This window comes from Molothrus ater, chromosome 3, assembly GCF_012460135.2.
Source record: "Molothrus ater isolate BHLD 08-10-18 breed brown headed cowbird chromosome 3, BPBGC_Mater_1.1, whole genome shotgun sequence".
Lineage (NCBI taxonomy): Eukaryota > Metazoa > Chordata > Aves > Passeriformes > Icteridae > Molothrus > Molothrus ater.
The window spans coordinates 22,382,325-22,395,453 of record NC_050480.2 but is presented as its reverse complement, the minus strand read 5'-3'; the positions used below and the strand labels follow the sequence as shown (position 1 = coordinate 22,395,453).

Sequence of the window (13,129 nt, the reverse complement as noted above, 5' to 3'; positions counted from 1 at the left end):
TGACATGTGGCTACTAGTGCCTTGGCATATCCTACTCCTAAAACTCTTGCCAGAAGTCTTACAAATGACTTTTTCTTCAAACAAAAAGAAAACTAGGAAAAGATAATTTTAAAAAAAATTAGGCTACAGAAGTCTAGCACTCCCACAGAGTAAGAACTTTGGTCAGTACCATTCAAACACAAAATTCTACCTACCCAACCAAATCCTCCATGCTTTGCTCAAAAAAAAATGCCTCAGATCAAACCCAGGGAGTGACCAGACAGCCAGATTTACATTTACCACGCAGTTCTTGCAAAGCATCAGGAAAGGGTGGTAATGGAACTGGAAAAGAAAGGAGGAGGCCACCTGCTAGTGTTCCTTCCCACAGCAGCCACCCAGAAGAACCCTTTGCCTTCCTACAGTGACACACAGGGACACCGCTCGTGGTTACATGAACTCAGTGCTGCATTTCAGCTTTTAAAGTTCAGCGGGATGTTAAAAATAATCAGAGCAGGTGAGCAACAAAGGAACAAAAAGGTATTTTCTCCCTTTGAAGGAGAAGAGGAACAGAAGTGCTCCTCTAGCCTGCAAAAAATCTCGTCAAACTTGAGAAGCCCAAGATAGGCATCAAATGATCTTGAGAATTTTGAGATGTGTTAACCAAGACAACAGAATTATCTGGGCAAAGACCTTGCTGTTGTCCCATTCCTTTCCTCTGTTACTACATTAGAAGACCAAAGTATCAGGTTTGATAATACAAACAGAAGAGCTCCAAACACAAAAAATACTCGTCTGTTCATTTTCACATCATCCACTCCATGCAAGAGGTTTAACAGACATTTATATTAACCATGCCTGCATCTGGAAACATTTTTACATATGTAAGCTGAGCCTCACAGGTCCTTCATTCTCTATTAATGCATACACAGGCTATGGTTCTATTTATTTCCAAGTAATGCTGTTGACAGGAGCAACAACAACTGAATTTCATGCCAGAGACAACCACAGGAAATAAAAATGGGCAAGAATGAAGAATGCATTTGGAAAGCAAACTGGCAGCTATTGGAGTTGGAGATTTGCCAGGCCATCTATATATATTTATGCATATCAAAATAGGACAGGCTCAGGTACATAACTCCAGAGGCCACACTTCTAACGTGATGCCTTCCAGAGTGGTGCAACAGTGGTACAGAACCCTTCCTGACAGACTCTCATGCTCCTTACAATCCACACCATTGCTCTCTCCCTGGTTTTCCCAAATATACTCAAATATGCCTTGACCTTCAAGTTTCTACATGTCCCTGGGTCAGATTCACAACTGACTTTTTTTTTTTACTCTGACCTGCCTACAGGAATCTGAGCATCACTGCTCTTTCTTGAGAGCTTGATGTGGTTTTAAGAGGAAAATTAACACCATCCTAGCCAAAATCAGGATGGAGTTTCAGTCAGGTTGATATCCTTCCAGTCCTCTTTTTAGGAGGCTACATGAACTTCTGTAAAAATAAGTTAGTAGAAGGTATTAAAAGCTCAATATATTAAGTTCTTTTACCAGTTAGCCTTTTTCCTAATATTAGGAGTAAAGAGTTTTCTGCATATGCCTTTTGGACCTAAAATACTATGATAAGCAAGGTGTACCAAACCCCACAGGAAAGGATGCTGCTTCCAGCACCATCTGCCACTGCCAGGTTAATGTGTTGCTCCAGAAGCAGAAGTAACAAATGCTGATTTCCCAAAAACCCACTGTCTAAACTCCTTCTCCCCAACAGGGTGGACAAGATATACTGGCACTGTGGCAAACCCTGAGTCATTGATGCACTGTTTGAACAAGCAGCAGATGTCAAATAAGACATACAATGGCTGAGTCTGCCTGCAGCACCCTCAGCTGAGGCACAAACTTGGGTCTCTCTCCTCTGCTCAGCTGTCAATTTTCACAAAACTCATGAGAACACAATCATGCCTGAAATCCGAACCATCTGGTCAACTGCAGACAGATTTGCAAGGAAGCAAATCAGAAGTGTGGGAGAGCTGAGAGAAAGAATAGCTGTTAAACAAGTAGCTGAATCTCATCAGGAAACTATACTTAAACATGGTCACATTTATCTACAGGGGTAATAAACACCCAAGTCAGAAAATTACATTAAAATGGTGTTTGATGGCCCACCTTAAACACCACACTCAAACATAACTGATGCTTAAATTAACCAAAAGTATGTGTTCTTAATATTGATAGGGCTTTTCTCCCCCACTTCTGGCAAACAAACATAGACACTATGGACTTTCACAGAAACTCCACATGCTTGTAACCACAGGATGATAGAAAACAAATTAAACTAAATTTTAAGAGAAGTCAGACAAAGTCCTCCCTTTTGCCACCAAAAAAGCCCCAAATCCACAAGCATTCACACCACTGTCCTAAAGAGTCAACTTTCCTGAAGCCATGTCCTCCCAAACAGCAGCAGCTCTGCTCCTTGCTCTTAGAACACCACTTCTATTTTTAGTTCCACACAAGTGAGAAGCAGTAATAAAGCTATTCATCTTTCCTCTCCTCCTTTACTTAAATTACAAAACTGAGGTGAATCTCTAAGCTATGAACTATTAAACTCCTTAAAAAAGGACAATTCCTTACCTTTAGAACTGTAACATTTGAACAAGAAGTTTTACGGTTATGTTGTATGAATCAAAAAAAGAAGAACACCACTGGCATTATCTGGCAAAGCATTTGTGAAAAGGTATAATGGAAGTATTTAAGGAAAAAATTAAACATAACCTCCAGGTACTGCTGTCTTATTAAATCTCACACGACTTGCAATGTTCTACCTTTTAATGGGGACACTAAAAATTACCTTCTCCTTTACACAGAGTCAAGGAGATTGAATCTTTTCCATTCTGCCCAGGAAGCAGAATCACTGAGTTGTCCAATTTGGTTCTGCTTTGAGTTCAGCTGTGAGTGAAATGGTTCTGGTTTGATTTCAGCCTGCACTAATGAGGCTGGTGACCCTCTTAGAGAGGTCTTAATTCTTCAATAGCTTTAGAACAACTGAGATGAAACTACTGGACTGTGAAGGTGAACCACTGATATTTTTTAGTATTATTCTCCATTCTGCTCTTTACAAGTTTTGTAACTGAAGGTATAGCTGTTCACTGGGACAAAACTTTCCCTAAGCTCTCCACCATGATACTCATCTATTTCCTAAACTGCTACTTCACTTAAATGTTTATTACTTTATATTGTTGAACATCAAACAACTTCTGCATTGTTTTGGCTATTCATGCAGCTTAAGTACTTTTGAAGTTTTCTACAACTGTCTCTGTAGCTGACAAATTCAAATAGTACACATATAAAACTTAAGAGAAACCCCATTGCTGAGCTTGCACCAGAACCATCACCAGAACTTATTTCATTATGAACTAGTTTTCAGTTTATCCTAGTCCTTCGTTCTCACCCTAGGCTTACTTTTCTTCTCTAAAAGAATTTGGCAGAAGGCACTCTTCCAGTCTAAACAACATCAACCAGTTAAGAAAATAGTAAGAAAAGATGAAGAAATCTACTTCAGTGACATTCACATACTAAAGCCCTGACCTGCATGGGACTGCTCTCTTGAATTGAGGCCATAAGCAGTAGTTTAAAAAATACACTAAAGCTGGTGCTGCCACCAAAAGATGCATTTCCTTCCTCTTTCTCTCTGCTCTTTGTACCTACTTTCTCTCACCACACCCACAAAAAGAACTGGGTTAGGGACTGTGTCTTCTATGTCACCCAGCAAAAAAAAGGGGTGGATGTGTAGTGTTAGCAGAGGCCAGAGCTGGCTGTGATCCAGACCACCATACATCATAAAATATTTGGCCAATAAAACTGAAGCAGTGGCAGGATGAGTATAAAAGGCTGGGATGGATTTCTGCTGTGGCACTTCCTGCTTGAAATGCCTTGTGTGGGGTGAGGAAAAGGCCAGAACAGCCCCATACACAGCATCCCTCACTGGTGTCATGGACCATTTTTGGGAATGCAAGCGTACTAGCTTTATTTATTTCAGTAAGTGCACCCACAGGTGGCTGGACTGAGCCGTGTGGCTGCAGGAGCAGGGCACTTCTGTGCCTACACAATCCCGCATCGGACACCTCATCCCCAGCAGCAGAGCTGACACCCCACTCCAACACACACCAGACTACATATCTTGGAGCTGTACTTTGGCTCAGTTCACCCTGCAGAGTTACAGCACTATGATTATATCCCATAAAGGATTTACTAACTACCCTGTCTAATTAGGGTTGCACAACTCTTCCATTTTTCAGCACCTTCAAACCTTGCCAAACTAACCTTTGGCAAGACTTTTCTGTCCCTCTCACACACATGACAGAAAAATGGAAAGTGATGTATTCTGTTAATCTGTTTGAGCCTCATTCTAAAAAAGTAATTTCCTAGAACAAAACTTTAGAGAAAAAGAGCTTTCTTCTCTACATTAAAAATTGAATTTTATTTTCCTCCACCTTTCTTCCAGATTTTCTCCCAGAAAATCTCTAAAACTTCCATGCTTTAGTTACATTAAATGAGAGTGAGAAATTGCATCTTTGACATAAAGGCATAATTTCTCACATGTTTCAATACACATGATGACACTGTTCAATTGCAAAAAAAATTCACTGCAAAGAATTTGTGGACAAAGTATTTAACTCTCTAAGATTATGCTTGTCCAAATCAGAGCTGGAGAAAAGCTTTCCTCTATTTATTTCACATGGTTCCTAAAAGCCTACATCAAGGAAAAGAACAGCAAAAGGTAAAGAGAACAGAGACACATCTCTCAGGTATTCTTAGTCATATCCCCTCAGTAATGAAGGGAGAAGTAAGAAGACTAATGTGAATAGATATGCTAAAAGGCCCAGATGAAGTAGGGGGGATAAAAACACATGCTAAAAATAGCAAACTCGGCTATAAGGAAGAATGGAACCCAGAATTGCTAAAACTTCACTTTCCTTTGGCTGTGAGCATATGAGCTAATTTAGAAGCATTCCACAGCCATTGCTGGACTTCAAATTATATAATCATACCTTTCTGTATATGTATTCATCAATAATTTCATCTTTACTATGCTTTGGTAGGCTTGCAATAATTCTTGTATTATCCACAGTAGGTGAAACAGGAACGGAGACTAACCTGCTGTAAAAAAAGGGGGGAAAAAAGGAAAAAAACCCAAACAAACAAGAAATTTAAAAAGGACTTAAATAGCAACAAACAACAAAAACAAGTGTGAGCTTTTACTCTAAGCTTTGTGCCAGGAGGCAGCAGCTTTCTGAAAAAAAAAAAAATCAACTCAGAGAATATTTCATTATCTAATCTTTTGGAATGACCCTTTACAGTGAAATGATACAATAGAAAAATTAATTACAAGCTTTACTGCTCCTGACACATTAGATTACATTTGCTGGCATTAGAAGAAGTACAAAGAAGTATGGTAACTGTAACCCATGTCCCCAGAAGGAGATATGGGGATCTTCTGATGTGATTTCTCATGCCATTAGAAAAGGACAAGGGTCTTTGTACAGCATTCTGTACAGACACATGACATGTACAAAGAAGATGACACCAAGTTCAGTGCACACCTTCCCTCCTCTTACGCAAAGCTGCCTTTGAGATGGGCCTTTGCTCTGAGGCCACAGTGGAAACAGCTCCAATGTCCCCAGCTCATCCAACTGTGACCTTTTCTTATCCAGACAGCTCCAAAGGTAAACACAAACTTCCTCTTACAAACAGCAAAATGAAGGCAAAAATTCCTGCTTGATCTCAGCATTTGCACATCTCAGGTACTTTTGCACATTCTAAGAAAACGTTATCAAGAACCATTTTCCTTCTCCATTTCACACACTGCCTGACCTCAAAACAGAAGCTGTTTCCCTGTGCCTCTCCCTGCCCAGTCCTCAGAGTAGTGACCAGACCCAAAAGCAAAACACTGCCAGTGAAAAATCACACCGTAGGAACTGAGGAGAGCAGAACCAGTGGCAGGGTTAGAGGCACAGACAGGTCTCCTGAAATAACACTGCCTGCCTTGTATGGGACAAAAAATTTACTTTATCTCATCTGCTGTCCTTCAGCTTCTGCTGCTCTTCCTGCCCAAGGAGAGGGGCCAACCTGTCAGGAGAAGCAGCACAGACAGCACATGTTGTCTGCACCAAGGAAGTGTTGTCACAGCAACTCCACCTGTGGTCTTTTACAGCTCTGGAAGACAAAAATATTTGCATTCTTAGACGATTAGAGGAATTAAGGCTGTTGGCTGATAAAACGTAAACAAGATTTTGCATTAGAAGGAAAAAAAAGGTATGACTGCTGAAAAAATTATAGAGTGGTCTCATTCTAATCCCTTGTATAAATCAGCCAATAAAAGCTAAATGACTTGCAAGGAGAAGAGATGGGGACAACTAAAAATCAAAATCTCAGTCTTAGCTTTTTTTACTTGGCTGAACAGAGAAGGAAAGAGAAATTCTCCTCACTTAACAAAACCTGACAATTCTTACAGACACTCTTTAAAATTAGTCACCATCCTGGCTGACACAGAACAGTAACACCATAGGATTGGTCCACTTTTAATTAAGCACTGCATCATTACACCAGCAAGCACAGTCACAGCACTCATAGTTTTTAGTGTGTGGTCACAGGTGTATTACTCCATTCCACCTGCCCACAGCCCACTGACCTATCCAATACTGCTCTGTGTGTCACTGAGAGGCTGAAACACAAGTTTTTGTCAAGGTGTCCTCTCTCCTGCTGGAATATGAAATACTCCAGGCACAGATCTGAAGAAACCCCCTGCCCAGGTGCACACAAGCCTGCAGAGCCCACAGCTTCTCTCTGCTGGTGCTGACACAAGAGCTGATGACTGCTGCAGCCAGAGGACACTCGCTGTGACGGTGTTCGCAGGGGTCTTAGCATGAGGGAAGAGACGAGAATGTTGACTTTGTATTTCAGGAGGCTTGATTTATTACTTTATGATATATATTATATTAAAACTACACTAAAATAATAGAAGAAAAGATTTCATCAGAAAGCTAGCTAAGAATAGAAAAAGAATGATGATAAAATCTTGTGACTGACCAAGACAGTCCGGACACCTGGACTGTGATTGACCATTAATTAGAAACAACCACATGAGACCAATCACAGATCCACCTGTTGCATTCCAAAGCAGCAGATAATTATTGTTTACATTTTGTTCTTGAGGCTTCTCAGCTTCTCAAGAGAAAAAATCTTAAGGAAAAGATTTTTCGGAAAATATCATAGCTACAATTCACCCTGCCAGCCCCTCCCCAGCCACAGCCAGAGGCACCAGCCCCGCTCCCCACGGTAGGATGAGCTGTGTGGAACACACTGGAGCAGAACATCAGCATCCCCAGTGTCAGGGCTGCACTGCCAGCTGATTGCTCTGAGTCCCAGAGACTCCTCATTGCAACACTGCAACAACACCATCACGGGCTCTGACCAACTCCTGCATTCCGACTGCACAGAGGCAACCAAACAGTTCCTCTGTGTGTAATTAATTAAGCAAGCTTCTCTCTGGCAGTCCTATTTTTGGTGATTTGATTAAGTACATGGATATTACACTGAGTCTGCAATACTTGACCAAAGAAGATGAAATCACTCAGATAATTGCTTTAAAACTAGTTTTGTAGGTGAGCAAAAGATCGTCAGAAATTCACCACCACAGATATGCTCCATCTCCCTCCCATCTACCACACTATTTAGTGCTATCTGGCATACTCATATATTAAATGACAAATTGTAGTACAGGGGAAAAAGGTACTTGCCAATGAAGGATCAAGCACTCTTGAGCTTGCTTTTTTTAGAATGCATCTTCCAACAAATGCAGGAAAATATTTAGAAGTATTATTCAAAGGTGCCTTTCAAATCACGCTAATATGCAGATTCCAAGTGCCCTGGCTGAACAGCTCCTACAAGAGCAACACACTTATTTTGAAGGCAAAAAAATGCCCTTAAAAAAGGAGATTTAGAAGAGTTATAAGAAGGCCTTTCTGAAATCATATAAAAATAAAATAACATTGCTAGACTGTCTGTACACTCTTCATAAAAAGATATCCATTTTTCATTTTTGTAAGAACCCTATGAAGCCCAAGAGAACAACAGAGATATTTATCAAACTCTGCCCTTTAAAAATCAAAGTAAACCAATTATGCACAAGTTCTCTCTCATACTTGCATCTTAAGAAGAAAAAGATTAGGGAGAGGACAGTGACCTTTACAATTTCTCTTCCCAGTCCCTTCTTTAATTTGCTTGTGCAGTCATATGCTATTTCTTTACAGAATATCAAGTGCATCTGCAAACAGAAAACACCTACATTTATCAAAAAGCACAGATTAGAGCTACTGATACAGACACAGATCAGGTAATTTCTGTGATCATAAATCCTCTATGTTCCTAAGAAAAACCCCCAGGTTTAGACAGGGTGAGGAAGAGAAGGGCAGACATGATTCAGGAGTCCTTCCTCAGCTCTTCCAGCTATATTCAATAAAATATACCAACAATTATGCAACAGCAGCAAAGCCCAGAAGGGTAAGCTAGCACTCACCATATTCTCTTCATTTGGTGTCGAGCTTTCTCCTACACATTACACACAAATTATGGGAGCAAAAAAAGTCTGCCCTGAATCTATTCTGGAGGCTGAGTTTAAGTCCTTAATTACAAATTATTTATGTCACTTCTTACCCAAGAGACTACCCAAGCTTGGAAAGGGAAAAAATAAATAAACAAAAGAACTAAAACATACTTGCAACACAACTGAAACAGACTACTCCCTCCAACTAAAAGACAAGTGAACTTATTTATCTGGTTACCCTCTTAAAGACAAACCAACAAAAAATCCATCACCAACTACTCTGCTACTCAAAAGACAAAAACTTTAATCTTTTCCATGAACCCATGCATATCTACTGTCTTGTATTTACTTTTGCAAAGATAGGACATACTGAAGCCTACCTCTGACTTAGTTTTTTTGAATTTAGAACAGAAGAATTCTGGAGCAATGTCACTTTCAGATGCACCACTGCAAGTCTTGGACACCAACTCTAATAAAGCAGTATTTCAGTTCTGAGTTAGTTATGTCATACTGTATAAATAACAGGGAACCTAGTGGCAGGTTTTTAAAAAACTATTAATCTGGAAAAGGACACAGATTACTCTGTTTGCATATGTTGAAGCCAGATACACTTTCCAGGTTTGTTCTGCAAGTGGTAGAGAGCACTGATGAGATTAAAGAAAGGACAAAGAAATAAACTGTTCTTGCTAATTCATATAATTTCAGTATAAAACACACTAACGCCTTAATGTCAAATAAAATGCATTTAAACTAAACTTTCATACAAGCATTTTCTCAAAATCCTCCCCAACAGCCATGCTTCATAGTGAAAAGCAAAAAGAAGGGCCTCCTTACCCATACACCATCCCTTAAACACTTCTGCATAGCAGTCTGTAAATACTTCAAACAAATATACTGAGACATTTCAAAACTGTAAAACAAATTATTTCAAATTGTCAAGATACATCAGCAACACCAACCAACAGATGCTTCAGGAAGATTCTAGGATATGCAGATCATGCTAAGACCACCTTCCAAGCAATAGGCAAAAGAAACCACACAGTTCTGCAGTCAGCAGTGAAACTACCCTGAGGAAATGGCTTTCAAAAATTGTCATGGGACAATGAATTTTAACCAGCACATTCAGTACACACAGTTAATCCTCGGGGTCACAAGCTGAATGACTTTAACATCACCATTATGGCCATAAACTTTCCCATTTCCAATTAATAGTACACGAGACATCTTGAAAGTCAGTCCTTCCTCCTGGAAGACCCGTGTGCTTTATGACACAAAGCAGACTTTTACAAGTGTACCTGCCACTGCAAACACCATGTGGACTTCTTTTAATGAGCAAACATATAAAAAGGTCTTTAAACAGCATCTCTGGATAAGCTTGAGCTGTACCAGGCAAGGCAGTTTTGAAGCAGTGCAACGCTGTGACAGTTCTAGCTCGACAGATCAGAGTCCAGCTTGCTGCTGCTGCCACCATGTCCTTAAAAAGCAAGGGAAGCTCACCTAGAGTATCCACAGAACCTTTGTGCATCTTGGAAAGGCACAGGACAGGGTACCAAAAGCCACACTGGCACTGAGGCGTCAGCTCTCGTTGCCTAACAAGCCTCCGTCTGGGCCAACACTGACTTTCTGACTAATCAGGAGTCTGACCAGACTCCAGAGCTGTCTGCTGCCATTCCTTGTTTTTCTTGTTTACACAAGACCTGCAGATGCAGCCTGGGCAGAAGAGAAGGAAAGAATTTTAGGAGGGCTGCTCACACTTTGCACTCAATAGATTCATTTCTTCCCTTTCCAAAGCTCATACAAAGAACTGATGGCTGGTTTTTTGCATGAAGTGCAGTAGCCAGATGAAAATCAGTGCATTCGAGGACAAGACCAGAGCCTTCCTTAATATTTCAGTTCAGTCCATCACCTTGATGAGCCTATGAATACTAAACGAGCAAAAACAAGTTCAGTAATAACCACAAAGCAAGCATGCAGAGGAAAACCCCTACAGATACTGTAATTAGCTCTGCTAACAGTAAATGAAGAGTCATACGGTTGAGAAACATTCCGCATCACTACTTGAATGAAAGAGGTTCCCTCTGCTTCCCTCCCTTCTGAGACGGCACAAAAGACAGTCGCTGTTGCAAGGAGCAGAAGACCTACTCTTCTGACACGAGCTTCGTGTCAAACTTCTTAGCCTTGGCTCCTGATGTTTCTAAGGGGAGATGATTTAGAGATGCACACACTTAATATAAGAAAAGTTTAGTTCTACTAGCGACGTGCATAGTACGACTCAACTCTCTTCTGAGATGTATCTTTTTCGTGAAACACTAAACATGATCAAGATACTAAGGAGAAGTCATATTTCCCAGTTCACTAGCACAAAATACTGACTGCAAACCTCTTAAAACACATAAAGTTCCTAGCTATAACTTAGAAAATGTTTCACTACACAGCATCTCAACCAGAAACACATCTGTGTAAGACAACTGAAAGAAGAACATCCTGCATATCTACTACAGTCAAATATTCCCCTATACATCCCCTTATGAAAACAGTCTTTTAACACATTAGTATGTTTTAAATTAATAAGACATTCTTACCTGTGTATCCTGCCCACCAGCCCCAGGAAGCCACCATAGCTAAAAGCCATTTAAATAACACTCCTTCGATATACCAGAAGCTTTTGCTGTCCAATATTCGGAGAGGCTGCAGCACAATTAAATACAAGACGTAGGACGGAATAGCAACCAGGTTATTGGCGACCATAAAAGCGAACCTGAGGAGTGCTTTCAGGCAGGTGTAGCCCAACTTCTGGGCCTGCTCTAGAGTCACGGCCATGCTCTTCACAGCGGAGGGCACGGGACCGTCCTGCAGAGAGAGGGAGAGCAAGGTGGCACAGGGAGCGCTCCCTGAGTGGGGACAGCAAAAACACGGCGGCACAGGGAGCGCTCCCTGAGTGGGGACAGTAAAACCACAGTGGCACAGGGAGCGCTCCCTGAGTGGGGACAGCAAAAACACGGCGGCACAGGGAGCGCTCCCTGAGTGGGGACAGTAAAACCACGGTGGCACAGGGAGCGCTCCCTGAGTGGGGACAGTAAAACCACGGCGGCACAGGGAGCGCTCCCTGAGTGGGGACAGCAAAACCACGGCGGCACAGGGAGCGCTCCCTGAGTGGGGACAGCAAAACCACGGCGGCACAGGGAGCGGTGCCCGAGGGGGCGAGGCGCGGGTGTCCCCGGCCCGGCCCCGGCCCGCTCCCGCGCCGGCCGTGGGTCCCCGGGCAGGCAGCGACCCCCGCCCCGGGGCAGGCACGAAGGCTCCGGCGCGACCTCTGGCCGGCGCCGCCTCCGTGCCCGGGCTACGGGGGAGCCCAGCCCGCACTCCCGGCCCGGGGCACTCACGCGTGCTCCCGGCCGCCCTCCGGCTCCCCCTCCACGGAAAGGCGGCGGGCGCTCCGGCGGCTGCCGGCGGCCTCTCTCCCGGCCCGGCGCGGCTGACAGGAGCCCGGGCCCGCGGGGCGGGGAGGCGGCGGCCCGGCCCCGGGACTCACCTCCGGCGGGGCGGCGGAGCGGCGGCGGAAGCGGCGGGGCTGGGGGAGCTGGGCCCGGCGGCGGCGGCGGTCTGGGCTGGCGGCGGCGGCTGGCGGCGGCTCATGGACCCGGCGGGGGCTGGCCCGGCCGCGGCAGCGCTGCTCGCCCTGCGGCTCCCTGCGGAGGGAGAGGGGGGCGGGCGGCGTGAGCGCGGGGGAGGCGGGAGCGCCGGGCCGGGCGGGCGGGCAGGCGCAGACCGCGGGTTCACCTCGGTTCTCCCGCGCCCGCGGCCGGGCCTGGCACGCTTCGCTTTGCTTCGCTTTGCGTTCCCTTCCCCTCCCCTCGCTTACCCTTCCCCTCCCTGCCGGCTCGGCGCTCCGCGGGCGGGACCGCGCCGAGCCCCGGCCCCGCAAGGGCAGGCGGTGCCGCGGGCAGGGGGAGGACCCTGCACCTGCCGGGGGCGGGGGTTCGTACCTCGGCACCGCCGCCGCCTCCGAGCTCCCGCCGCGGGTTCATGCCGGGCGCTGGGGCCGCGCTCCCCGCCCCCGCCGCGTCCGCCCTGACCGCCCGGCAGCGGGGCTGGCGCTGCAACGAGCGCCGCCCCCGCCGGGCAGCGCACAGCCCCTGCACCCTCCCGCTGTCACTGACACACACACACCCAGACACCCAGACAGACAGACAGACACCGGGACGGGTGCCGCAGCGCATCCCGGGCTAGCCCGCGCACACCCGCGCTCCGCGGAGGGGACACAAGCAGGGGCTGCCCTCAGCGCCCGTCCGGAGCCGGGCTGGGCGACACGGGGACGAACCGGGGAATGGCCTGAATCTGTGTCAGGGGAGGTTTTAGGTGGATCTCAGGAAAAGGTTCTTCACCCAGAGGGTGTTTGGGCACTGGAACGAGCTCCCCAGGGCAGTGGTCACAGCACCAAGCCTGGCAGAGCTCAAGGAGAGTTTGGACCACACTCCCAGGCAGGCACACGGTGTGACTCCTGGGGGTGTCCTGGGCAGGACACGGGGCTGGATGGGATAACCAGTGCTCTC

General features: G+C 45.0%; 1 protein-coding gene across 3 annotated transcripts in view; it reads right to left on the bottom strand.

The window, feature by feature from the left end:
• LPGAT1 (lysophosphatidylglycerol acyltransferase 1) overlaps positions 1–12,636 on the bottom strand; it is a 59,419-nt gene extending 46,783 nt beyond the window's left edge. The window contains exons 1-3 of one of the 3 annotated variants that reach the window (XM_054514142.1): positions 12,563–12,636; positions 12,109–12,265; positions 11,159–11,426 (exon numbers count right to left, since the gene is read on the bottom strand). In XM_054514142.1, the coding sequence (XP_054370117.1) occupies positions 11,159–11,396 (238 nt within the window). In that variant the 5' untranslated portion in view covers positions 11,397–11,426; positions 12,109–12,265; positions 12,563–12,636. Of the gene's footprint in view, positions 1–10,073; positions 10,589–11,158; positions 11,427–12,108; positions 12,340–12,562 lie in introns of those variants that run through there. The other 2 variants (XM_036381193.2, XM_036381194.2) reach the window with 2 other exon arrangements.
• Positions 12,637–13,129: the final 493 nt, after the last annotated feature.